Source organism: Branchiostoma lanceolatum, chromosome 3, assembly GCF_035083965.1.
Source record: "Branchiostoma lanceolatum isolate klBraLanc5 chromosome 3, klBraLanc5.hap2, whole genome shotgun sequence".
Classification (NCBI taxonomy): domain Eukaryota; kingdom Metazoa; phylum Chordata; class Leptocardii; order Amphioxiformes; family Branchiostomatidae; genus Branchiostoma; species Branchiostoma lanceolatum.
In genome coordinates, this window is record NC_089724.1 from 9,156,280 (window position 1) to 9,182,577 (window position 26,298).

At 41.4% G+C, this 26,298-nt stretch overlaps 2 protein-coding genes across 7 annotated transcripts in view; one reads left to right on the forward strand and one right to left on the reverse strand.

Moving 5' to 3' along the window:
• Nucleotides 1–4,811, forward strand: part of LOC136430065 (basic helix-loop-helix ARNT-like protein 1) — a 48,398-nt gene extending 43,587 nt beyond the window's left edge. For all 4 annotated transcript variants that reach the window (XM_066420349.1, XM_066420348.1, XM_066420347.1 and 1 more), the window contains one exon: nucleotides 1,067–4,811. In XM_066420349.1, coding sequence (XP_066276446.1) covers nucleotides 1,067–1,329 — 263 coding nt within the window. In that variant the 3' untranslated portion in view covers nucleotides 1,330–4,811. The remainder of the gene's footprint in view (nucleotides 1–1,066) is intronic.
• Nucleotides 4,764–25,759, reverse strand: LOC136430064 (insulin-like growth factor-binding protein complex acid labile subunit). 3 transcript variants are annotated; one of them, XM_066420342.1, is made up of 13 exons: nucleotides 24,702–25,759; nucleotides 23,280–24,263; nucleotides 22,372–22,458; nucleotides 21,823–21,934; nucleotides 20,726–20,892; nucleotides 19,023–19,155; nucleotides 18,138–18,261; nucleotides 17,895–17,995; nucleotides 17,321–17,425; nucleotides 16,627–16,771; nucleotides 7,677–8,247; nucleotides 7,094–7,536; nucleotides 5,460–5,576 (listed from the first exon to the last, which is right to left on the reverse strand). In XM_066420342.1, exons 2-12 carry the CDS (start codon nucleotides 24,252–24,254, stop codon nucleotides 7,096–7,098), a joined length of 2,961 nt encoding a protein of 986 aa, XP_066276439.1. In that variant the 5' UTR covers nucleotides 24,255–24,263; nucleotides 24,702–25,759; the 3' UTR covers nucleotides 5,460–5,576; nucleotides 7,094–7,095. The 3 variants fall into 3 exon arrangements, with proteins under 3 accessions (XP_066276441.1, XP_066276439.1, XP_066276440.1); XM_066420344.1 differs by lacking the exon at nucleotides 7,094–7,536 and having other exon boundaries at nucleotides 4,764–5,576; nucleotides 24,702–25,755; XM_066420343.1 differs by lacking the exon at nucleotides 24,702–25,759 and having other exon boundaries at nucleotides 23,280–24,672.
• Nucleotides 25,760–26,298: the final 539 nt, after the last annotated feature.

Sequence of the window (26,298 nt, forward strand, 5' to 3'; positions counted from 1 at the left end):
AATGACCCTATAATTACTGTATAAAGCATCAGTCTTCTCTGTCACAACCAGTGGAAGAATAGCTCTTTAGTGAGCTAAACTGGATCAATATCACTAAACAGTATCTATCTGACAAGGCTCTTGTTCTATATTCACCTAGCTACAGCCTGGTACCATCGTGGTTAGTAAATTTGTGGCTGCTGCAGTGGTTGATGTCTATAAGGACTATCTGGGTGAACACGACCTTAATTCTTAAAGCATGTTGCTGTCCATTTCTATGCTTTTGTAGGTAGGAACTTTTTCTTTCAAATTCCTTGCAGTTCAAAATGTTCTGTAAACTGTGAAAGCATCAAATTCATAATAGCCAGTCATGACCCTCTGCCATTGTATAGAAAATTTGTTTCTTTGTCTTACCACTATGCTGAGATTTTGAAATTACAAGTCAAAAGTTATTAAAAGTGCACAGCCATTTCAACATTTTACACAGACAGACCATTGATTGTATATGTTTGGATCAGGGAGTTTAAGCAAAATGTGAAAAAAAGGAATAATTTATCATCTAGCCTGATTACATTGCGCGTACAGTGGCCCGCCCAACTTTCACTGGCCCTGGGAGGACAGCAGACTAACAGTAACAGTCAAACCACCTGGTGCAGGCAACCACCTCCAGTCACAAGCCAGTATTTTTATCTATTTATTTATTTCTGTTTTCTTTATCCAGGGTGGACGCACTCAGTGCTAACCGCACTGCTTTTCAGGCGTGCCCTGCACAAAATAACATAAACAGACTAAATAACATAACAAGGAAATAACATAGAATAATGAACAGAAAGTAACCAAAAAAAGATAATATATACATAACCGAGCGTCGAATCCAAATCATAATCCTTAAATCATAGTCGATATGGCAGGCCAGTAAAACAGTCCCGTCCATTTTAACATAGTTAACCCCACCCTGTCCTGAGCAGCCATTTGCCCCAGTCCCTTCAGTGGTTGCTGAATCCAGGTTTGGTTAGCGGCAAATTTAGATGCGAATGAATTCAAAGGAAGTGCAGCTGTAACTGACTGACATGTTGTTGGACTACAGGTCATCAGGAGGCTGACGCCGCCTCCCCTGCCATCCCGTGCACGCACCCCAACGGCCTGGTCCTCCCGCCCACGCTCGCCACCACCCTGCCTGACATCTCCATCAACACCAGCGACCACGGTTTCCCGCCGGAACTCGACCCAGCCAACCTGGGCGGGCCCGAGAACGACGAGGCGGCCATGGCGGTCATCATGAGCCTGTTGGAGGCGGACGCTGGTCTGGGCGGACCGGTGGATTTCAGCGACATCCCGTGGCCGCTGTGACGAACGCATCGTGGTTAGAAGCCTGTATCAAAGTTAAACTGCAATTTCTAACACAAAAATTGAACTTACCCAAATTTTTAACTGATTAACTCCAATCCTTTTATCAAGGAATGAGCAATCCATACTTATAAGTGGTTAAAAGCCATATGAAACTTTGGAAAGTGGAACTCTGTCTGGACTTGCTTGATGAATTATGAAAGATACACATCAAGAAAATCATGATGACAATTTGTAGAAATATTAACACCAATCAACTTCCAAATTGTGTAATTATGCATGACTGCATGTCTAACTTTTAGAAAAAAATGACAGAGATACATTATCTTAAAGTAGATTCAGGAAGATAATTGGTATTTCATCAGAAGTTATGCTGTAGTCGGGATAGGTAAAGCTATATCATGTACAGGTAACAAAATGCCCATTAGTGCAATACGAAGTCTCGTATGTTAAGCTAAGGTACTACAGGGCTCGAAATTCATTTTTAGAAAATAGGTGCACTGGTGCACCCAACGTAAATATTAGGTGCGCAGAAAGAATTTTGGGTGCACCACATAGAATAAACTTGAATGTCAGCAAAATTTAAGAATAATTACAACGCTCTTAAGAACTTCAATCTGTAATTCTATAGCTAACCTTAAAATTTGAAACAAGTTATACATCAAGTACAACAAAAGGTTATATTTACTTTTTCTGATACTTACATTTCAAGAATATTATGTATACTTAGTGTACAATAGTACCCTTATGCTATAGCTTACAAAAATATCTAGGTGCACCAGTGCACCCACAGTCAAAAATTAGGTGCAGAGCTCCAATTTTGGGTGCACACAGGTGTACATACACCCAGTATTTCGAGCCCTGTACTATGACCTTCATCAGTTGTACAGCTTGCACTGTAAAAACTGCTTTCATAAAGACGGTAGTCTGGATTTAATTTTCAATATTCAAGGATGGTAAGTAATTTGTGTTGCCATCTTTCCTGTGTGTGTATACTGTAAATGCATTTAAGTTTGCATGGTTTTTATTTAGTGCTAAGGGGAAAATGGGGTGTTCGCGGTGGTTTTAAGTTCACGGCTGCGCTATAGCCACACACTGCTACACTATTGGACAAAAATTTTTGCCAAAAATTGGTTTTAAGTTCGCAGTGAAACAGTTGCCGCGAAAACCGCAAACATAAAACCACCTCAAACATTTCTGCATTTACAGTAACAGATTTTACCCTATTTAGCATCAAAAGCTTGACGAAAATCTGATTTCAAAGTGTGAGGAGTTGAAGGGTAGAACAATGAAAGAAGCAACTGAGATTGTATTTTACACAGTCCCAGACAGGACACAGTTGTTCATCCAGGACAGCCATATTAAACATGACACTGTCTTTAGACCTGTAAAAATCCTCATATTTATTCTGATGAAGCACAACTTTCACAACAAAATTGTTCTTGGACCACTATTTCCAGGGTTCTTAGGCAATGGAGTTAAGGTCTGCGGTCATTGTTCAGGTACAACCATATATTGAAATAGAATGTAGATATATATATGGTGTTCACTTGTAATTAGGTACAAATCCTTCCAAGAATTTGGATCAAATTACGTAATATGACATTAGCAGATGTGCGAGCATGTAAAATACAACAAATTGGTCTTAGGAGATGAGCCACAGAAGGATGGTGAAAATGTTTGGAAATGTTGTGATAGGCAATTTTCAAGAAAAGACACTTAAATTACACTTTAGTCACACTTACAACAAACTCAAAAATCAGACTTACAACAACAACAAAAAACAACAAAGAAGCAATAACAAAGTGGACATGAATTATGTTTTACATAATTGACAGATAACTTACTTAATCTGCCTGGTCACATAAATCTGCCACTTTGAAAAACAGTTGGTTAGAGAGATCTCTAGTGCAACGCCACTCAGGTATGCATAGTTAAGATATACAAGAGTTCATTATACTGGGGGACGTTGGGTTGAAGATCTGTTTGGACGTATCTCTTCAGGGTGGCGGAATTATGTACCCTGGTGTAATTATGTTAGTAGATGTTACATCTACTAGACTAAGCACATGATGGATAAAAGACTGTGTAGAGTACTAGACTAGTAGGGTGGTATGTCATTAACAAGTTGAACATAAAAAAAGGATAATTGGTATTAGAGAAGAATTGTGCCATACAGAAGAAGTGTTTCAAAGTCTTGTTTTGTGTAAAGTGTTAACATGTGTTGAAGATTTAAACAAATTGTGCATAGTGTATAATTGTTGTAAATTGTTGAAAATGTATCATTTGTATCAAGCGTATGCACAATTTTAAAGTTGAATGGGAGGATTGACATAGAGACTTTTTTTCCTAACAGTCTCTGAAAAAGATCATGTGGGTAAGGGATGTGTCAGGCTCTGTTCAGCCATGATTTGGACGAGTAAGGGTATAGATTTTCACCAGAGATTCTTGCCTATCACTGCCATATATTGGTACATTGCACAAGTTTTCATGTATAGATGTAAGTACGGTAACAGGCTGAACTATTTTGTTAGGGTGCCGCATTTCAGTGTATATTCATGACCAATGAATTATTGTTCAGGTGATGGTAAGATTTACATTACTATTAGGCCATGTTGATTTGATTATATGGATGACATCCTGTGGTGACCCCAAAACTGATGCGAGCGTGCGAATTAAAAAAAGGTTGGCAAAAAAAAGGTGCCGTCATTTTGAAATCTACGTGGTCAGTAAGTTTGCACAAATGACTTAACACACAGAGAACGGCATACCAAATCATGGCTTCTTCATTTTTGTTATTTCACATCTTTGACTTCGATCTTCCACGACATTAGTATCCATTTTCCGAAATATCTGTATGCAATTTACAGCATGTATATGTTCATTTTGTAGCTGCTTTGCATGATTTACGGTATGGTAGAAAACTTTTTTATTATTTTTGGAAATGGGCAAAAATTGAGGTCATACGTATAATGAAATCAACATGGCCTTATCAATTTTGGTAAAGTGTCTTAAGTGTGTAGAAGGCTAGCAGAGGTATACAAAATGTACATGTACCCAAGCTACAATAGAGAGTTCTTTTCCTCATGTCCTCTCTGGAAGACTAAAGGGATGAGAAATGTACTTTCTGACAAATACAGGTGAAATAGAAATAACTGAATGGTGCTTTTGGAAATTGCAGAGGGAGATATTAACATCGATCCAGTGCAGCTACGCAGCTACGTACAGCAGGAAATAGAATGATTGTATTTTGATATGATAGTGGAATTGAAATTGTACAAAGTGTATTGCATAAGAAAGAAGATGGTTTGCCATATTCTAATTGTAAGAAAATCGACAGAGGGTATATGATTATTTGGTAGTTCTTAGAGAGTGTATATGTACAGTATATATATTAAGATATTGTTCAATGTGTGTGTAATAACAACATGATGATGGAATTGTGGATATCAATGTTTTCCTTAGAGAATAAAGCTGTGGATGGTTTGACATTTTGTATTTCTTACAAATAGTATATAGTAACTGTTACAATATGTTTATATGGAAGGCAAATTTCCGGATCAGAAGATTTGTTGATAGAACAGTGTTTCCGAGCTACAAGTACATTCAAAATTCTATGGTCATCAAAGATGCTTCACAGGATCTTTTGCTTGTTTTCTAAACATACGTTTTTATAAAAACTATACAGTATATATGTAGTGGTTCTACATGTTGATGTATCCATCTAACTATTCATCTATCTATTGACTTATTAGCATACAACCTTGTCTTGACTTAGTATCTTCTATTGAACAATCCTAAATTGTTTTCACCTCATAAACATTTCAATTAACAGTTTGGGTATAAAATCTGGTTCTCCAGTTCTTTCCGTTAGTCACTGACGAAAGATAGTTGTGTTGGATGCTGTCTGACATTTTCAAAATTTCATCTATTTGCTTGGGAATGACTTACTTTTCTAGGCGTATCTTTATCCATCTCTATCTATAGATATAGATATTATTATATATGATTATATATTTATCTTCAGATATACATGAAAATTCGGCTATTATTCCCTTCCCTACTAGGCTTAAGCCGTTGTGTCCGTTGATGTCAACAGTAGGTCCGTCCTGCTGGACGCCATCGCCATGTTATTTTCAGGTACTCGCCAAACCGCCGGCAATGCCAGTGTAGACCAGGTTAACGTGCGCACCATTGGCCACAGGAGGCGGAGGGAGGGGAGACTGGGGCAGGTGGTGAAGACGAACATCCTGAAATGAGAAAGATATATATTCTTACACTGTGTTAATATAATTACATGCTACTGAACTTTGATGTAAGGCTATGTTGATTTGATTATATGAATGACATCCGCGCGCGCATCAATTCTCCTCCGTTTCCACACAAAAAAGTTTGGGACCATACTGTAAATCGTAAAAAAACAGCTGCAAAATGGTATAATATATGCCGTAAATGGCAAAAAAATTTATTCTGGAAAACGGATATTAATGTCGTAAAATGCCAAAGTCAGTTCTTAAGTCAAAGAAAAAGATGTAAAAGAACGAAAATGAAGAGTCTTTTGTTCGGTATACCATACTCAGAGTGTTAAGTTTTGTTCATCCTTCCTGGCCACGTATGTTTCATAATGAAGGTAACGTTTTGCCAAACTTTTTATTTTATTTTTCATATAACACACTCGCATAAGTTCTAGGGTTCCCAGAGGATGTCGTCCATATAATCAAATCAACACGACCTACTGTAAAATACGAATAATTAAGATGACTGTCAGACTGAGGAGCTTGTACCTGTAGGGAGAACAAACTATTAATCTCCAAGCAGATCTACCGTTACAATTAAGGCAGTATCCATGGGTCGAAACAGCATCCATATGCCACCCGATGGCGTTTCGGCCCATTGCCAACCCGTAGATCTGACTAGATATTAGGAAGAGCATCCTTGATCAAAGATAAAATGCCCTTTGAGATGTTACGCTTGCCAATAATGCCAATGATAAAAAATGGATCCCATTTCCATTTTGTCTGCATTACAACAGGTCAAAACAAATGCAAAGTCAACATCGGGTACCACAAAACGTGTTAAACTATAGGTGTTACAATGTCATGGAATTTTAGATTTACTTCAAAATAAAAAGTGCACTCCGGAAAGACCTGTGAGTGTGTCAGTGGTCTTCTACTTTTCTATAAAGTTTAACGTTTGCACGTTTCCTCAACTATCTTGTCTGAGCACACACCCATCCTGCCCTAAACCATTTATGACCCTTCCCTGAGTATACTATTAATATTTCGACTGTGAAGATCAGGTTTATGCATTTTAACCGGCATATCATATTTTCATTGCCTCACTAATATGAAAAGTTGAAAACATTTTAGTTACGTTGCAAAAGTATCGCCGTACCGATGGATTGACGTTCAGTACTGTGTTAATCTAAAGTGTGTCGATATCATCGTAAGAAAAAAAAATGGCGGGCACTGTCAACATTTTCTTTCACTGGAAGAACACAGGCGTTGTACGCAATCCCCGCGGGCACTGACAGCAATCTGAGCCAGAACAAAAGGCAAAATCCCTGACCTATGACTGTCGCCTGCTTTTGTATTAACAATACGGCCTTTCTCTGGAGACTAGTGCCAACATTACCTTTCTTACACTGCAAGGCATGTCAATTTTTGCATCTATTTTCATATCTATAGCTATATATCTCTAGCTATATTAGCATTTGAGCTACTAGCTATTATTTGAGCTATTAGCATCAACTTGAAGAGTCCCTCACTACTAGCCGATGATGTTGATGTAAACATGACCCTCGTCAGGCGACGCATTTTGTTCTTCTCCTGACCCGACGTCATTGACTTTGCTATAGGTGTTGTCTGCCATCGGTCCCGGCATGTCGTACAGAGAGTTGTTGAAGGAGCTGGAGGAACCCTTGCGGTCCGTGGAGGGACTCGGGCGGGGAGTTGGAATGGGCACGTTACGACTTTCTTCATCATTTGCCCTGCTGTTTATCATGCTGTTCTTCGCTCCACACTGGGAAAGCTCCAAATAGGAACTGGTGATTCTGCCTGCCGTTGGTTCCTGCAGGGACTCGGGGTCCTGGTACGGGTTTTCCTGACTTGGGCGCCGATCAGAGCGCCGATTGTCGTTGATTATGTTGTATGGAGAGTCGTCTGTGCACGTGACACCACTGTCAGCTTCAGCTGAGTCGGCAGGCGCTTCCTGTAGTGTAACACGGCCACTCGGTTAGCGGCCGTCTGTACAGTTTGGCCCAGGACAACAATGGGCACATCAGAGATTAAAACTAACGTTACTATTACACAAACGGAAACTACACTAAATATACAACAAATGGAAAATACCTGTTGTTGAGGATGATTAGGCGTGCGTGCATCCACGTGTTCGGCAGAGGAGAGTCCTTTTCTCTTCCACAGGAAAATGAGTGCCGCCATCACCAGGATTATTAACAACAGTGGCAATCCGACGCCCAAGCCCACCACTGTTGCTTGTGACAAGCCTGCAACTGCTTCCGTTGTGAACTCCACGCACTGGTCGTCTATTGCAAGTTTTTGCTTGAGCTCAATATTGTTACAGAAAACAGTCACGCAGGCTGTGTAGGGCGTGTCAGGAAGAAGGTCCAATATGGGGTCGGAACGACGGACCGTGGTGTGCACCGGTTTTGTTTTCATCCACTCTTTCTCACCGTGAGGTTTGTATTTAATAACGAATCCAGTCAGATCCGTGCTGCCTCCGTGGATCCATTCTACCTCAGCACGAGAGTCTTTAACGTCATGTACCGTGACATTTCTCGGGCTAATGCAGATTCCTGTTTGTTCTATTGTAGGGGACGGCGAGGGTGGTTTTGACGACTTTGGAGTTGTCACATAGGGAGATCCTTGGGAAGGAGTTGCCATTGAAGGTGATGGTGTTGGGCTGTATAAGGATATAGAACAGCGCATGAATTTACGACATAGACAAATAAAGATGAAAGAATCACGGCACGAAATCGAATATTTAAGGGAACTTTCCGAATGACGGAAACAAGAATTAAAGGTCGGGAAATATTTCAGCAGAGTTTACGGGGCCGTAAATGCCGCTGAAAGTAAGATTTGAGCTTTCCGCAACCTTTTCGCGTTCGTTAAGATGAATTAAATGAATACAATATCTTTCCATGGACTTGAAGCATCCTTATATATATCGTATAGATGAAACATTATATTACATCAGTAACCGATATATTCTCGAAGCTGTTACATTCTCTCCTGGGGACTAATAGTGTCTCGATTTCTAAAATCTTGGGGAATAGCTGATATACCCGAAACGGTCTTCGATCTTTAAGATACACCCATTTGCAGTTAACACCGATCCCACTTAAGACATTTCTGTTACAGTCTTTTTTTTTTTTAAATAACGCACGCGCACACATTGTACGTCTACTTTGTAGCAAAATTAGACATATAGTCCATACCTATCTTCGTCGGAGTTGATCTTCTTTTATCTGTGTTTATGCTACAGCTTACAAAAAACAGCAGTTATATTCTTAGGTTTATCCCCCCTTTTATGTTTAGGTAGAGATAAGCTGTCGGAAAGCGGGCGTTTTCCCTCGCAGTTATTTCTACCTTTCCGATATCCTTCCGTTACATATACGCTCGGTTTACATAATCCAATCTTATGTTTAGGTAGAGAAAAGCTGCCGGAAAGCGGGCGTTTTCCCACGCAGTTATTTTTACCTTTCCTATATCCTTCCGTTACATGTAGGATCGGTTTACATAGAAGGGGGGGAGACCTCCCCCTATTATGTTTAGGTAGAGAAAAGCTGTCGAAAAGCGAGCGTTTTCCCTCGCAGTCATTTTTACCTTTCCGGTATCCTTCCGTTACCATTAAGCTCGGTTTACATAACCCCCTCTTATGTTTAGGTAGAGAAAAGTTGTCGGAAAGCGGGCGTTTTCCCTCTTATTTATTTCTACCTTTCCCATATCCTTCCGTTACATATAGGATCGGTTTACATAGAAGGGGTGAGACCTCCCCCCTTTTATGTTTAGGTAGAGAAAAGCTGTCGGAAAGCGAGCGTTTTCCCTCTTATTTATTTCCACCTTTCCGATATCCTTCCGTTACGTATAGGATCGGTTTACATAGAAGGGGGGGAACCTTCCCCCTTCTATGTTTAGGTAGAGAAAAGCTGCAGAAAGCGGGCGTTTTCTCACGTAGCTATTTTTACCTTTCCGATATCCTTCCGTTACATATAGGCTCAGTTTAAATAACCTACTCTTCTGTTTAGGTAGAGGAAATTTGTCGGAAAGCGAGCGTTTATCCTCGCCATTATTTTTACCTTCCCGATATCCTTCCGTTACATATGGGATCGGTTTACATAGAAGGGGGGGGGGGACCTCGCCCTTTTATGTTTAGGTAGAGAAAAGCTGTCGAAAATCGAGCGTTTTCCCTCGCAGTTATTTCTACCTTTCCGATATCCTTCCGTTACCATAAGGCTCGGTTTACATAATCCCCTCTTATGTTCAGGTAGAGAAAAGCTGTCGGAAAGCGAGCGTTTTCCCTCTTATTTATTTCCACCTTTCCGATATCCTTCCGTTACATATAGGACCGGTTTACATAGAAGGGGGGAGACCTTCCCCCTTCTATGTTTAGGTAGAGAAAAGCTGTCGGAAAGCGGGCGTTTTCTCACGTAGCTATTTTTACCTTTCCGATATCCTTCCGTTACATATAGGCTCAGTTTAAGTAACCCACTCTTCTGTTAAGGTAGAGAAAAGTTGTCGGAAAGCGAGCGTTTATCCTCGCCATTATTTTTACCTTTCCGATATCCTTCCGTTACATATAGGATCGGTTTACATAGAAGGGGGGGGGGACCTCGCCTTTTTATGTTTAGGTAGAGAACAGCTGTCGAAAAGCGAGCGTTTTCCCTCGCAGTTATTTCTACCTTTCCGATATCCTTCCGTTACATATAGGTTCGGTTTGCATAGAAGGGGGGGGGGGAGACCTCCCCCCTTTTATGTTTAGGTAGAGAAAAGCTGACGGAAAGCGGGCGTTTATCCTCCCAGTAATTTTTACCTTTTCGATATCATTCCGTTACATATAGGCTCGGTTTGCGTAACCCCCATTTTATGTTTAGGTAGAGAAAAGCTGTCGGAAAGCGGACGTTTTCCCTCGCAGTTATTCCTTTTCTACCTTTCCGATATTCTTCCGTTACATATAGCCTTTTTTTATAGGCTCGGTTTGCGTAACCCCCATTTTATGTTTAGGTAGAGATAAGCTGTCGGAAAGCGGGCGTTTTCCCTCGCAGTTATTTCTACCTTTCCGATATCCTTCCGTTACATATACGCTCGGTTTACATAATCCAATCTTATGTTTAGGTAGAGAAAAGCTGCCGGAAAGCGGGCGTTTTCCCTCGCAGTTATTTTTACCTTTCCTATATCCTTCCGTTACATGTAGGATCGGTTTACATAGAAGGGGGGGAGACCTCCCCCTATTATGTTTAGGTAGAGAAAAGCTGTCGAAAAGCGAGCGTTTTCCCTCGCAGTCATTTTTACCTTTCCGGTATCCTTCCGTTACCATTAAGCTCGGTTTACATAACCCCCTCTTATGTTTAGGTAGAGAAAAGTTGTCGGAAAGCGGGCGTTTTCCCTCTTATTTATTTCTACCTTTCCCATATCCTTCCGTTACATATAGGATCGGTTTACATAGAAGGGGTGAGACCTCCCCCCTTTTATGTTTAGGTAGAGAAAAGCTGTCGGAAAGCGAGCGTTTTCCCTCTTATTTATTTCCACCTTTCCGATATCCTTCCGTTACGTATAGGATCGGTTTACATAGAAGGGGGGGAACCTTCCCCCTTCTATGTTTAGGTAGAGAAAAGCTGCAGAAAGCGGGCGTTTTCTCACGTAGCTATTTTTACCTTTCCGATATCCTTCCGTTACATATAGGCTCAGTTTAAATAACCTACTCTTCTGTTTAGGTAGAGGAAATTTGTCGGAAAGCGAGCGTTTATCCTCGCCATTATTTTTACCTTCCCGATATCCTTCCGTTACATATGGGATCGGTTTACATAGAAGGGGGGGGGGGACCTCGCCCTTTTATGTTTAGGTAGAGAAAAGCTGTCGAAAATCGAGCGTTTTCCCTCGCAGTTATTTCTACCTTTCCGATATCCTTCCGTTACCATAAGGCTCGGTTTACATAATCCCCTCTTATGTTCAGGTAGAGAAAAGCTGTCGGAAAGCGAGCGTTTTCCCTCTTATTTATTTCCACCTTTCCGATATCCTTCCGTTACATATAGGACCGGTTTACATAGAAGGGGGGAGACCTTCCCCCTTCTATGTTTAGGTAGAGAAAAGCTGTCGGAAAGCGGGCGTTTTCTCACGTAGCTATTTTTACCTTTCCGATATCCTTCCGTTACATATAGGCTCAGTTTAAGTAACCCACTCTTCTGTTAAGGTAGAGAAAAGTTGTCGGAAAGCGAGCGTTTATCCTCGCCATTATTTTTACCTTTCCGATATCCTTCCGTTACATATAGGATCGGTTTACATAGAAGGGGGGGGGACCTCGCCTTTTTATGTTTAGGTAGAGAACAGCTGTCGAAAAGCGAGCGTTTTCCCTCGCAGTTATTTCTACCTTTCCGATATCCTTCCGTTACATATAGGTTCGGTTTGCATAGAAGGGGGGGGGGGGAGACCTCCCCCCTTTTATGTTTAGGTAGAGAAAAGCTGACGGAAAGCGGGCGTTTATCCTCCCAGTAATTTTTACCTTTTCGATATCATTCCGTTACATATAGGCTCGGTTTGCGTAACCCCCATTTTATGTTTAGGTAGAGAAAAGCTGTCGGAAAGCGGACGTTTTCCCTCGCAGTTATTCCTTTTCTACCTTTCCGATATTCTTCCGTTACATATAGCCTTTTTTTATAGGCTCGGTTTGCGTAACCCCCATTTTATGTTTAGGTAGAGATAAGCTGTCGGAAAGCGGGCGTTTTCCCTCGCAGTTATTTCTACCTTTCCGATATCCTTCCGTTACATATACGCTCGGTTTACATAATCCAATCTTATGTTTAGGTAGAGAAAAGCTGCCGGAAAGCGGGCGTTTTCCCTCGCAGTTATTTTTACCTTTCCTATATCCTTCCGTTACATGTAGGATCGGTTTACATAGAAGGGGGGGAGACCTCCCCCTATTATGTTTAGGTAGAGAAAAGCTGTCGAAAAGCGAGCGTTTTCCCTCGCAGTCATTTTTACCTTTCCGGTATCCTTCCGTTACCATTAAGCTCGGTTTACATAACCCCCTCTTATGTTTAGGTAGAGAAAAGTTGTCGGAAAGCGGGCGTTTTCCCTCTTATTTATTTCTACCTTTCCCATATCCTTCCGTTACATATAGGATCGGTTTACATAGAAGGGGTGAGACCTCCCCCCTTTTATGTTTAGGTAGAGAAAAGCTGTCGGAAAGCGAGCGTTTTCCCTCTTATTTATTTCCACCTTTCCGATATCCTTCCGTTACGTATAGGATCGGTTTACATAGAAGGGGTGACACCTCCCCCCTTTTATGTTTAGGTAGAGAAAAGCTGTCGGAAAGCGAGCGTTTATCCTCGCAGTTATTTCTACCTTTCCGATATCCTTCCGCTACATATAGGATCGGTTTACATTAAAGGGGGGAGACCTCCCCCCTTTTATGTTTATGTAGAGAAAAGCTGTCGGAAAGCGAGCGTTTATCCTCGCAGTTATTTCTACCTTTCCGATATCCTTCCGTTTCATATAGGATCGGTTTACATAAAAGGGGGGAGACGTCCCCCCTTTTATGTTAAGGTAGAGAAAAGCTGTCGGAAAGCGAGCGTTTATCCTCGCAGTTATTTCTACCTTTCTGATATCCTTCCGTTACATATAGGATCGGTTTACATAGAAGGGGGGGAGACCTCCCCCCTTTTATGTTAAGGTAGAGAAAAGCTGTCGGAAAGCGAGCGTTTATCCTCGCAGTTATTTCTACCTTTCCGATATCCTTCCGTTACATATAGGATCGGTTTACATAGATGGGGGGAGACCTCCCCCCTTTTATGTTTAGGTAGAGAAAAGCTGTCGGAAAGCGGTCGTTTTCCCCCGCAGTTACTTTTACCTTTCCGATATCCTTCCGTTACATATAGGATCGGTTTACATAACCCACTCTTCTGTTTAGGAAAAGAAAAGCTGACGGAAAGCGAGCGTTTATCCTCGCCGTTATTTCTACCTTTCCGATATTCTTCCGTTACCTTTAGGCTGGGTTTACGGTGCTCCCAGTTTTAGAAAACAACGTGGAACATTGAGCTAACAATTCCCCCGGATTGCTAATCTATAGGTCGGCGGGCATACTGTCTTTGGCCACCGCACAAATTCGCCCAGTCCGCGGATCGAGACAGCGCCGCCGGCACATTTGGCAGATTTGTGTTTTTTTGTTCCTTGTTTTGTATCAAAGCTCATCAAATAACGCGTGTTCTCACGCAGTTTTCCTTCTTATAATCTACATGTATAAGTAACTTATAGAAAGATCGCCGCTAACAGTATTTTCTATTGTCGCTCACGAGTGTTGTTGTGTTCGGGTCAAAAGCGTAACGCAAGGACGTCTGCTTTTCAACTGCAAATTTATACAGTGTGAAGCCGTAAACAAGCTGGGGCGGTACGTTGAGATGGTAATGAAACATCTCCATATTTACTAGCGGAATGCCATGTGACAGGGCATTACCCAATGACAGACAAGGGTGGCTTTTTCAAACTAACCGTATATCCCAGAGACAGAGATTGTTTACAGCGAAGACAGCTCATGAAGGAAGTTTGAACTCAGTCGTTTCAACCCACGACGGCAAGTTATGGCCACGACGTTGTTCTTACCAACCGGAACCCGGACGGAAAAATGTAAAGCTGGGACAAGGACATCAGTCTGTACAACTTGGTGAAACCAAGGCGGTTTCATAGGATTATACTTCGTAGGTGAAACCAAGGAGGTTTTGGTGAAACGGATCCGCAGTAGGATGGAGATGCTGAACGGGGCATGCGGGCACGCGATTCGGGACGGGGAAATCATTACTTTGTTGTATCTCCTAATCTACCCGGTACCAGTGGAGACAACGGTTAAACAACGGCGTGAGTGAAATCGGAACCTTTCTACCTGTCTTGATCGGAACTATTCCTGGCGACTGGCCCAACACTGGGACCGGAATCGTGGACTTGGAAATGGCGCAAAATGGTGAAGGGAGAATTAACCGACAATGTGAGATTCTGATCCCTCGTTGACCGCGTCAAGTACAAGTTAGAATTTAACGACTGATGACGAAACCGCAAGTACCTAGTAAGTGTTATTCAACCCAAAATGATTGTATTATTACTATTCACTCTATTTGGCCAATTTCTACTATTTTCCTAGCGATCCGCGGAGCCTGGTAGGACTAATAAGATACTAGCCTGAATGCCAAGAAACCAAGAAATATCTATCGTCAAGAAAGATATTTTAGAGTTTGGGGGTCTGGCATCCAGGCTAATAAGATACGGGAGGGAAGAAAAGTTAGTGTTAGGGGTTACGTTTTGGTGTCGATGTAATAGTTAGCTAGGGTTGGAACTTGGAAGTACATTGTAATAGTCAGTAGTTGGGGTAAAGAATAGCCTGAATAGTTTATCAATGTTTGGGATAAGGTGACATTTTTAAAAAATGAAACTGGTAGTCCATATGTAAGAAATCATTTATTCCATTTTGTATGTGTATATTTGTAAAGGTGGGGAGGGGTCTCGCTATAATGGCGTAACACGTTTTTGTGCAGTATTATCATCTTTGAAATAAATTGTTCTAAACTTTTATCGGCCCTGTTGCCTTTCATATTCATATTTACCTGTCTATGTAAGGGTTCGGAATGTTTAAGCCATCCGTAGCAAGTTAAGTCGTCGTGAAGGATTAAATTAGATACTGTGTAATGAAAAAGGAAACTTATTGTAGAGCATACGTTTTAGCACGTTAAGCTCGTGTTTTTAGCACGTTTAGCTCGTGTTTTTAGCACGTTAAGCTCATAAAAAGGCTACAGAAAACACCAGGAAAGGTGTAGCTTTAGGTAGTCTTTTAGGCTGCGTGAACGGCACATAAACGTAGGGAAATCGTGACGGAAATAGATTATAAAGATGGACGAAAGATTACGGAAATGTCTCAAGAAACTTACACTTTCCGTGTTGGATCTTCCGTAAAGGTACGGAAAATTGTCCATAACGACGCCTTTACGCCTTGCAGATACAACGTTTGTAGCACGTTAAGGTCTTAAAAAGATCACGGAAAGCCCGAGGAAAGGTACAGCTTTAGGTAACCTTTCAAGCTTTGTGAACGGCACATAAACGTAGGGAAAATCCTGACGGAAATAGGTGATAAAGATGGACGAAAGGGTACGGAAAGGTCTCAATAAGCTAACACTTTCCGTATTGGAACGGACGGAAAAAGTGTACTTAACGACGCCTTTACGCGTCGAATAGTCGCGTAAATACACGTGAAGAAGTGCAGAAACGTACCTGAACGCACGGAAAGATTGTCCATAACGCCTTTACGCCTTGCAGATACCACGCTTGTAGCACGTTAAGGTCGTAAAAAGGTCACGGAAATACCGAGGAAAGGTATACCTTTAAGCAACCTTTCAAGCTGTGTGAACGACACATAACGGCAGGGAGAATCGTGGCGGAAATGAATGATAAAGATGGACGAAAGGGTACGGAAAGGTCTCAAGAAACTTACACTTTCCGTGTTTCAACGTACCTAAAAATTGTCCTTAACGACGCCTTTACGCGTCGAAAAGTCACGTAAATACACGTGAAGAAGTGCAGAAACGTACCTAAACGTACTTCCGGAAAGGGCACCTTATATGCAAAATTTAAGCAGACGTACAGGGGTCGTTAAGTTGCGGAAATAGTGAATAAACGTCACGTTTACGCTGCGTTTAAGTAGGCTTAAATACCAGATTTCGTGCCGTGAATAGAATCATCTTGTCATTCATCATGTTGGTGTCATACTTTTCCGACAACAGGCAATGGCTACTTGGGGGACTGTAAACATGTGTATACGTCAGTATATATCGCTGTCTTGGGTAATCGAGGTGGGCCGCTTGAAACGCGATTCCATCAGGGTATACATGTAGGAAACTATGGTGCATAATCTATAAATATTGTTGCTCTGAAATGAAAAATGGTTTGTTTGTATGAGAAGACGCTGTTGAAGAAACTGATATAAGGACAATGCTGCATGACAAGCCGTGGTTTCAGCACTGAGACAATTTACTTCCTTTGACGTTTTACCTGAAAGAGGTAAAAATTTGCCATTTGTAACATTTACCAGATCTGCACGGCGGGTTCTGTTGCTGGTGGAGCAGTTGTCGCTGGGCACGTCCCAAAGTCCTCTTCCCGTAGGCTTTTCAGAGAACGTCCTTGCAGCGACACTGGAGAGGAGCAGGTGGGCGAACTTGGTTGGACGTTCACGGCTGTAAGGACAAGAAGAAATAAGTTAATGAATGGATGAAATACGTTTATTGCACGTTTCTTACAAACTAAGTACAGGTCATGGTAATAAAGCAGTTGTATAATTACAGTGATATTAAAAACATGGCATCTTACTACATCTAATAAGGACTAATTGATACTGTTATGTACGTATTCAATTTCTTCTCGCTAGCTCTCAAGACAGTTGTAGATGTTTGAACATGAGGAGCCTGTAATACATGGTTTGTCTACTTCTATAAGGAATACACATTTTTCTGTGCTATTTGAGTATTGAAAACTTGGAAATTTATCTTGCCTAGTATACAATTAAAGAGAATAATTTTCTCATTGTTGTGAAATGTACAATATTGGCAAATTGTTTGCTGCTGGAGAAGTGTACTGCTCAACTGATAAAACCAATATATGTGAAGAAATTAGTGTAGAAAGTCTAAGATTTACAAACTGTACGGAAGAGTTTGTTCGCACGGATACTGTAATTCGTATGCTTTATGTATCTCTACGGGACAGAAGGAGAAAAAACATTCTAGCACCTGTTTTGTTGATCCATTTTCCGAGATCGAGCAAGTCACAACTTGTGCAGATGAAACTTTTCCCCAAGGTTACAGCTTGGAGGCAAGGGAGATGTCGAAACACCCCTGTGACAGAAAACATACAATGTGTCTTTAAACAACCGTTAACCATGTTTGTGTACACGTATCTCTGATATCAAATTATTGACTAATTATCAAATATCAGAAAACAGGAAATTACAAAGCCTTCAGGAATCATAGTTTAACTGTGATATATCATATAGCCTTCATTAATATTAATCCGCCGGGTTACATACCCTTCATTAACATTAATCCGCCGGGTTACATACATCCGCCACTTTGAAAAACAGTGAGTTTGAGAGATCGCTAATGCAGCACCCCCAGGTATGCATAATTTAGATACACAGGAGTACATTATACTGGAGAGAATTGGGTTGGAGATCTGTTTGGATGTATCTTTTCAGGGTGGCGGAATTATGTACCCTGAATTATGTTAGTAGATGTTACTGTGTCCACTCTAGACCACTACGTACAGAAACTACTGAAAACCTATAACATGGTAATGTATACATACGCGGTGACCAGGTCGTCACTTTGTCAACGTTCAGACTTAGCAGAGTAGTCAGGTTACCGAATGCGTCTGGATCTACCGACAAAATGCTCTGAAAGTTGTTACTGTAAAGGAAAACATGAAAACTGTAGTTTCTTTTTTATGTTCTCCGCGGCCGATAACGAGGTAATATCAAGCAATTTTGAGAGATGTGATATAAACATATTAGCTAGTTAAACGGTATATTGGTACTGAAGTTGTGAATACCTGGAAAGATCTAGAGTTTTCAGAGCCGGCAACGTCGAGAAAGCAAACGGGTGGATCTTCTGAAGCCCAGTCTGCCTCAGGGTTAGGCTGGTCAGGTGGGGGAGCGGAAGGTGTTGTCCTGTCTCTGACGATGGAGACAATGATGCAGACATCAAACCTTCATCCATTATATTGTCGATTTATATTCACGTACTAGAGTCGTTAAAAGTACTAGAGTCGTCATGATTTCTGCAAAATCTAAATACAAGTTTGCTATACAACAGACTCACCCCGACCAATCGATCTCTTTGAAACTCAGATTCCAATCAGCCATGACCCGACAAATCGCTTCCTAGGTTGCCTTAACGACTATATCTGGCAAAACAAACTCTCCAGTGAGATTTGGAAAGTGTCAGGTTCTAAAGGATGTTTACAGATCGACAATTATGGCAGTTTGGAAATGATACAAGTCGACCGCCATTAAACCTTTGAACAAAAATAGTTTCTACAACCTTTGTCCAAAGGTTAAATGGCGGTCGACTTGACACTTGTATCATTTCTTAACTGCTGTAATTGTCAATCTGTAAGCATCCTTTAAAAGCTGGCATCTTCCCGCATCTCACTGGCGAGTTTGTTTTTCCAGATTTAGTCATTGAGGCAAACTAGGAAGCGATTTGTGGGGTCCTGGCTGATTCGAATCTGACTTTCAAAGAAGTCGGGGTGAGACGGCATACTGAGGTTGTATACGCCTTGGCGCCGGGACCTCCACTTGCGATATCCTGCTGCAGCATTTTCGCTAAAGACAAATTGTGATAAGGCATGAGTCTTGGAAATCCAACGAGATTAACGCCAAGGAGTGCATTTGACAGAGTTTTCTAATCTTCCGGGACAAAGTAGCTCTCTTACCTGATCGAGGAAGTGTTGTGAAGTCTCCAAGGCGAAGTTCCGTCAACATCTGGTTATTACGATAAATCGAGAATGATTCCAAGGACACGGGCAGAACTGGTATAGACCTCAGCCTGGAGTCTGACATACTTATCTGTGAAAGCGGACAAAGGGGATCGGATATGCCGTTCATGTCTATAACATTGGTTCTTGCACTCTACAGATAATATTCATATGTATTTGTCAGAATATGAACCAAAACCTGTCGCATGAATTCAGCGAACAATACATTGAAATGACAAAATTAAGATGACAAACCACACGATAGTCGATATTCAAACGAAAATATGTTAGTGTACGCATGTCACTTATTACCAGTGGGCATTTGAGTTTGAGTTTGAGTTTTATTGAGATCTCCATTAGTGTTCAATTATTACAATCTTACACTATTCTTCCTGGAGTCCATTCACATTGATACATTAAAATAAAACAAACAAGAAGAAAACATACACAAATGATAGACAGTCATGACCAAAATCAAATGTGATACAAGACATCTACAATTGACAGACAGTAATGAACAAAATCAAATGTGATGCAATAAAAAGAGCTTGAGGGGTCAGAGGTCAACTTGAAATACATATGTACATACATTCAGCTACCACCATTGTTGTAATGGCTTATTTGTGTACTTAAGTGTAATCAGTCTTTCTTTGAGAAATGTTTTGAACAGTGAAGGTGTGGATGTTTTGATGTGTTGTGGAAAGGTGTTATATAATTTGATACATCTGTGCAGAAAGGTTCTGGTAGCTGAGGTGGTTTTGGGTTTTGGCAGTTTGAAACCCCCTCCTTGTGCAAGACGGGTATTGTGTTGATGTGTGTTGTCAATTCTCTGTAACCTTTTATAGATAGCTTCTGGTTTTTTGGCCGCCTGAAGTTTGTGAAACATGGCAAGAGTGCTTGTGTATAGTCTTACGTTAACTTTGGGCCAATTCAACCTCCTGTGCATGTCATTTATGTTGGAATCATACTTTGCATTTAGGACAAGTCTAGCTGCCTTGTTTTGTAGAATCTGTAGTTTATTCAAGTGAGTTTGGGAACTAGCTGACAAGAGGCAAGAGCAGTAATCCATGTGACTGAGGACAAGTGATTGTGTGACTGTTTTCAACGTGTCGCTCGTGAGGTAGTCACGAGATCTTGCTAATGCTGCCAAAGCGCTTGTCATTTTGGATCTAACGTTGTCCAGGTGTAGACCCCACGTTAACTGCTGGTCCATTTCAATCCCTAAATTTCGGTTTCTTAGACTCTTGTCTTAAACATACTACTGGCAACTGAAAACTATAATGGTAAAACTATTAATCTAATATCATAGTCGTCCGTTTCAAAAAAAGTTTTTGACCATACTGTAAATCATACAAAGCAGCTACAAAATGAGAAAATAGTTGCTGTAAGTTGACAAAAAATACTTCGGGAAACGGAAACTAATGTCGTAGAATGACAAAGTCAATTCCAAATTTAAAGAGGAAGATGTGAAAGAACAAAAAGGAAGAATCTATATGTCGGTGTGCCATACTCTGTGTGTTAATTTTTGTCCATCCTTCCTGACCACGTAGATTTCATAAAGAAGGAAATTTGTTTTGCCAAACTTATTCGCACGCTCGCAACAGTTTTGGGGTCTCCAGAGGATGTCATCCATATAATCAAATCAACATGGCCTTACTCACACTTTTTAAGCTTTGTAGGGGTGCCCACACACGGTCACTGACGCTCACGAGTGGAAGGCCAAGTAGGCCCAAATGAGAGAGCTTCGGAAGGTCCCGAAACGTGTCGTCGGGGAAGGTTTCAATAGGGTTACTGCCTCCCATCCCTATGTGTTCTACAGAAACCAAGCCTGAAGAAAAAGTATACTGTCAGTATTCCATGTGTGTCAGAGTATCATGTGTATACCACTATGTGGTGGAAGCTGAACTTGCTGTTTTAAACCTTCCCGTTTGTAACGTTACAAGTAATTTTTGTTACACATAATTGGCATCTGCAATTGACCTAAATGTGACCCCCTTGTCAGATTTGATTACATGCTTTTTATCAAGAACATAAAAATGAAGAAATTTTAAGCAGTAAAGACGAGCGAAGAAATATAGGCTCAGTAAATATATCCTATTTGCATCACAAGATGAAACTTGCTTTCCGGTGAGCCTACATGTAACGTTACATGTAGAAGATAAGTACAGTACGTGTACGGTATGTTTTAGCCTTGGAACTGGTTTTACCACTGTCATCACAAACGCATGTCAACAGCGATTTGACCTTTTTGAGGTCATACCATATCAAACAACAGAACACAGAACAAGACCAGCTAAATTTTCTGCTACAAAGATCTTAAACACCAACACACGCTCGCACAGACATGTACGTCATCAGTTGATCTATCAGAGGGTCCGTCCCTTTCGGACCACTGCCTTAACACCAATTGGCAACGTAGATTGCTACTAAAACATTTAGTTGCCGTAATGACTACCAGTAACTCGGAGTGATATGTGTATGGCTGATAGATCTTCATGATAAGATTGGCGCATCAAACAATACATAATCGTACGTAATGAAGTTCGAATGTCGCTTGTTTCACTGAGCTGCTCTTGTAATTAAGAAGTCAAACCCAAATATAGAATTTTCACTGTAGACTAGATAACTTTTTCGATTTTCATGCATCTCCATGTACTTGTTTGTCTGCATATTAGCCTTTGGGCATGAACTTGCAATTATTAAGTTATTATTTGTTTTTATTATAATCAACCATTGATAGAGTATACTGTGTACGTACCTTGAAATGTTGCTCCTGAGACATTAGTAAGAAAGTTTCCGTATATCTCTAAGACAACGACGTTGGCAAGATTGGCGAATGAACCGTCCTCCACAGTTCTGATCCTGTTAGTCTATACGGGGGTTAAGAATAACAATGTAAGCTTGTTTCTACTTCCATATCGACAAAAATAACACGACAAAGTCGTGAATCTCGATATGAAGATAGTCATTTTGATGTTGCTATTGAACAAGTTTTGGCTATGTACAAATGTATGCAGCCAAACCAAAAGAACAGCTACATCTACGTATATTGTCTTCTGCAAACCAAATAATGAAATAGTAATGAGTCCTATTGTATTGAAAGACACAATGCAGCACTATGAATTTATTTACTGGTAAATAAAGTTATTTGATAAGGAAACAACTGAATGAAAAGCTCCACAAAAGCAACACCAGAATGCAGTTGAAAATGAAGCAATTTGTATCAAAATTCTCCTTCATCATTGATCTCTACAAGGGAAACAGGAATTTTCTATCATGTGCACATGTGCTGATAAAATGAACTCACATGAAGACGAAGATATTTCAGTTTCGTCAGCCTGGCAAAATCCTCCCTCCGTACCGCAGTCAGGCGGTTGTCAGCGAGGTCCAGCTCCTGAACGGACCAGAATGGTTAAGTTTAAGTTAAAATCCTCCCACACCATAATTGATGTATAGGGCGGTGCCCATCTCCGTTTCATAGCTCTGGGGCCACACTGTGGTGCAATCACTGCAGCAGGGGGCTAGTCCACTGGCAGTGGAGTGTGTTTAACTTCCATACTGTTTCATAAGTATGTATCATTTTTACAAAGTCTTTGGTATGACTCAATGCGCCTCTTGTCCAGAGGTGCCCTACCTGGGACTAGAACCCCAGTCCTTCTGGTCCAAGTAATTTGAACCAGATGTGGCAGAGTAGCAAATGCGCAGACCACTACACCACCGGGACACCCCCCGGACCAGAATGGATTCGCCCTTTATTCTGATGATTTTACTTTTTTACTTGTGAAGCGTTTTAATATGTTTTGATAAATGACAGAATATATACATTCTGTAACAATGATTGTGTAGAAAATAAAACACATTTTGTTTTAGAACGCTCACTATACACAGACATGCGCAGATCCCTTGTAAGTTCCATACAACTAGACAAGAAACATGCGCATTTTACAAAGAACGAGTACGAATTATTCACATATAGTATGCCCCCTAAAGACTACAATATAATTGACTGTGTAAATTTGTGTAGACATACTTCAAGAAGAGACTCTGTAGATTTAAATAGAATATAACATGTTCCTTTTCTTTTACTTCAATTATGTTACCTCATGCATTTAGCCCATGTTAGGCATGGATATGCAACAAAGTTCATATTCAATGCGTTCTGAAAGGGAAGAATTTTATCAAAGGAAACGAGCTGAGGAGAATGGTATGGCTCACCCATAGGTCTGTGGACGTCAAAGTTGATGCTGACATGTTCTGTAGTATATTGTACCTCAGGACCAATGACTGCAGTTTGACCTGATCACCAAACGCCCCGTCCTCGATAGAGCTGATGTTGTTCCTCTCCAGGAGCAGAGTGGTAAGGTTGTACAGTCCAGAGAACGCTGTCCGTGTGACTGTGGAGAGGTCGTTAGATGACAGGTCCAGAAACCCCAGGTTTGTGGCGCCGATGAAGGCCATACCAGGTAGAGTCTGGATCTTGTTGTCGCTCAAAGTCAGACGAGTTAAAGCCGGCATCCCCCGGAAGGTCGCGCTGGTCAGCACGCCGATGTGATTCGAATGTAGGTACAGCACACGTAGCTTCTTGAGACGACCGAAGCTCCCATCTTCTATCCTTGAGATGCTATTGGACGAGAGGTTGAGCTCTATAAGAAGCGGGACTCCTGTGAAAGTCTCGATCCCGATAGAGGTGAGCCTGTTGTCTTGTAAATCGAGCATCTCCAAGCTGTCAAGGAAAGAATTACTTCCGAACGCAGTTATTGTTGTGATGGTATTCCTGTTGAGATAAAGTCTCACAAGTTGTCTCAGCCCGTCGAAAGCCGAAGTGGGTACGGTAGAGATCACGTTCCCTCCTAACCGGAGAACCTGGAGGTTGGGCCGGCGACTGAATGGGGATCCAGGACGTGATATGCTAGTGATCGAGTTATCTTCCAGGTTCAGTTCCAGCAGGTTGGGAAGCAGAGGATTACGGTTCAGCCCCGAAATCTGATTGTCGTTTAACAGAAAAATTTCCGTTGAAGAAGGTATGAGCTGATCCCGGGGATAGGCCGTAAGGGCTCCGTGACTGCAGTCGACGGTGGCGCCGTGACATCGGCATTGGGGTGCGCAGTCAAGGGCAATCACAACTCCGGCCATCGACATCAGGAGCGTGAGCAAGAGTGCGGACAGGCAAGACGCCCTTGTGTGGACCATGGTGGCCAGCTGTGAAAAACAAAGCACAGACAGGCGTTACCACTTTGGTTGTCACCGAGCGCACAATTGCCAACTCAGAAGTGGTTAATGGTAGATGTCAACACGATACTAGTAGTTCCTTATGATCAGAGATTGGGCTTGTGAATTTTCAAGGACAGCTCTGAATGACGATGTGACAAGCGAAGTAATAGGCCCCTCTCTCACCAGACCCGCGGCACGTTGGCGACCTCGCTGCGACCATGCGATTTGACAGCGCGCTCAACTTCATCGACATTGACTGTCCAACATGAATCGGACAGCGAGGTGTAAAAGATTCTCGGATCGCCCCCTGGCATTTTGACATTGTTGTTGACAACTGTACTGTTTAAGAAGAGTTGAATCGTTGTGAAACTATCTTCACCTTTACAAAGTTTCAGCATTTCAGACGACATAGAACAAACTTCTAACCTGATATATGCCGTTTGGTTCTGTCTTGTTCGTCTATATTTCGAAAAAACACTCGAGCTCCACTTGAACGTATTTTGCGCCAGACTTTGTTTCCTGAATTAGTCCAGTCAAGCATAGAATCAAGTAGTCTGACAAGATTGGTGCATACCTGTGTAATGACCATGGGCTGTCTTAAATCAACTGATATCGTTTATGTTTGTGGGGGCGTGTGTTGGTATTTAACACCTTTGCAGCAGATCCAGCCTCTTGGAAGCCTCTCGTAACTCGATCATTTCAGCGCTCAGCTCAAATGGCTTTGCCTTGCTTCATGTTTTTGAGGGTTTTTTTCTAGTCACTTTTAAAGTATCACCCGAACGAGTCATTCAAAATATCAAAGAATTGATACACTTTAACTTATACTTTTGTAACTAGAAGTGATGTGACACAAATAATTCCATTGATGTCGATATGACCTTTACGGACAATGTTGTCTCACAAGGACGATACGTGGTGTACAGATCAGATGATGCGTACTGAAAACCATGTGCTGAAAATATCCTACATACAAATTGTAAGAACATTTTTTGAGTTTGTAACATCTGTTATGTAGTATATCCTTTGGCATATTATTCTCAATTGTTGTAGGAATGACACGATTCTTTAGACTGATATTCATAAATCTGTTCTTGCCATAAGTATCGTTAGATTACTTGCCGAAATTGCCATATTTATTCAGAACCCTTTGTGGACCTTCAACGATGTCAATGATTTCAACTTGAGGGTCGCATTGCAAAAACTCCTCATGGCGACCGCGAGTGGTGCTGCAGACAAGGATCTGCAAGACCTCGACATAACCAAATTTGGACGCACTGAAAACAAAATCGTGTCGTCTTGAAGGACGATAACCCATTTTCAAGGTGAAACCTTTTCAATCCTTTCTTATCTAATTCTTCCTTAATCTTAATTTTTCTTCCTCTTTTGATCTTGGCCATTTGCATGTTATTATAGTACTGTGCTACAATGACAGACTGCTAGAATGATTGCACTCCCTCCCACACCCACGTTCAAGAACTGGGCTTTGCAAGACAGAATGGCATTCGAATGATTACCGGCGAACTAGCGGCGAGAACACCAATGCTCTACGACATGCATGCGCAGCGGCCCCTTCTCTCCGAAAGGAGGAGGAACGTCCGCCTCACCAACTTCTACAAACCACTGTACAATCATATTAATATAAACACTGACAGTTTACTTAACTCAAGGAGGTTAAAATAACCCTTTCAACCTCCTTGCTCAACCAGCTGGGGGAGCCATCACCTCTAATTCCAACCTATAAACGCCAGGAGAGACACATACAAATACTAATATTTCCCCCGCACCATTCCCCAGTGGAATGCCCTGCCTGGCACGGTTATGACGGCTCCCACCGTTGGCAACAACTGATGTTAAGATCATATATATCTTGTCGCTCCATTGCTGTATCCACTGACAGGCAGTCTGGTTGGCCTCTCGTTAAGATGTGAATGCCAAAATGGATGACTGGCTACCGTTAAATCAGCCTTCAATCAACAATATTCTAACCAATGCTAAGTTGAACCAAAAAAAATCTCTCTTTAAT

Bases quoted from the DNA above. Each gene is read 5' to 3' on its own strand.
- LOC136430064 (XM_066420342.1), bottom strand. From the start codon at position 24,254: ATGGTCCACACAAGGGCGTCTTGCCTGTCCGCACTCTTGCTCACGCTC. The intron at 19,156-20,725 runs GTGAGTAAGGCC...CCGCTTTCACAG, and splicing joins CCCTACAAAGCTTAAAAAGT to ATAAGTATGTCAGACTCCAG. The intron at 17,426-17,894 runs GTATGTATACAT...TTTCTGTCACAG, and splicing joins AGTGACGACCTGGTCACCGC to GGGTGTTTCGACATCTCCCT.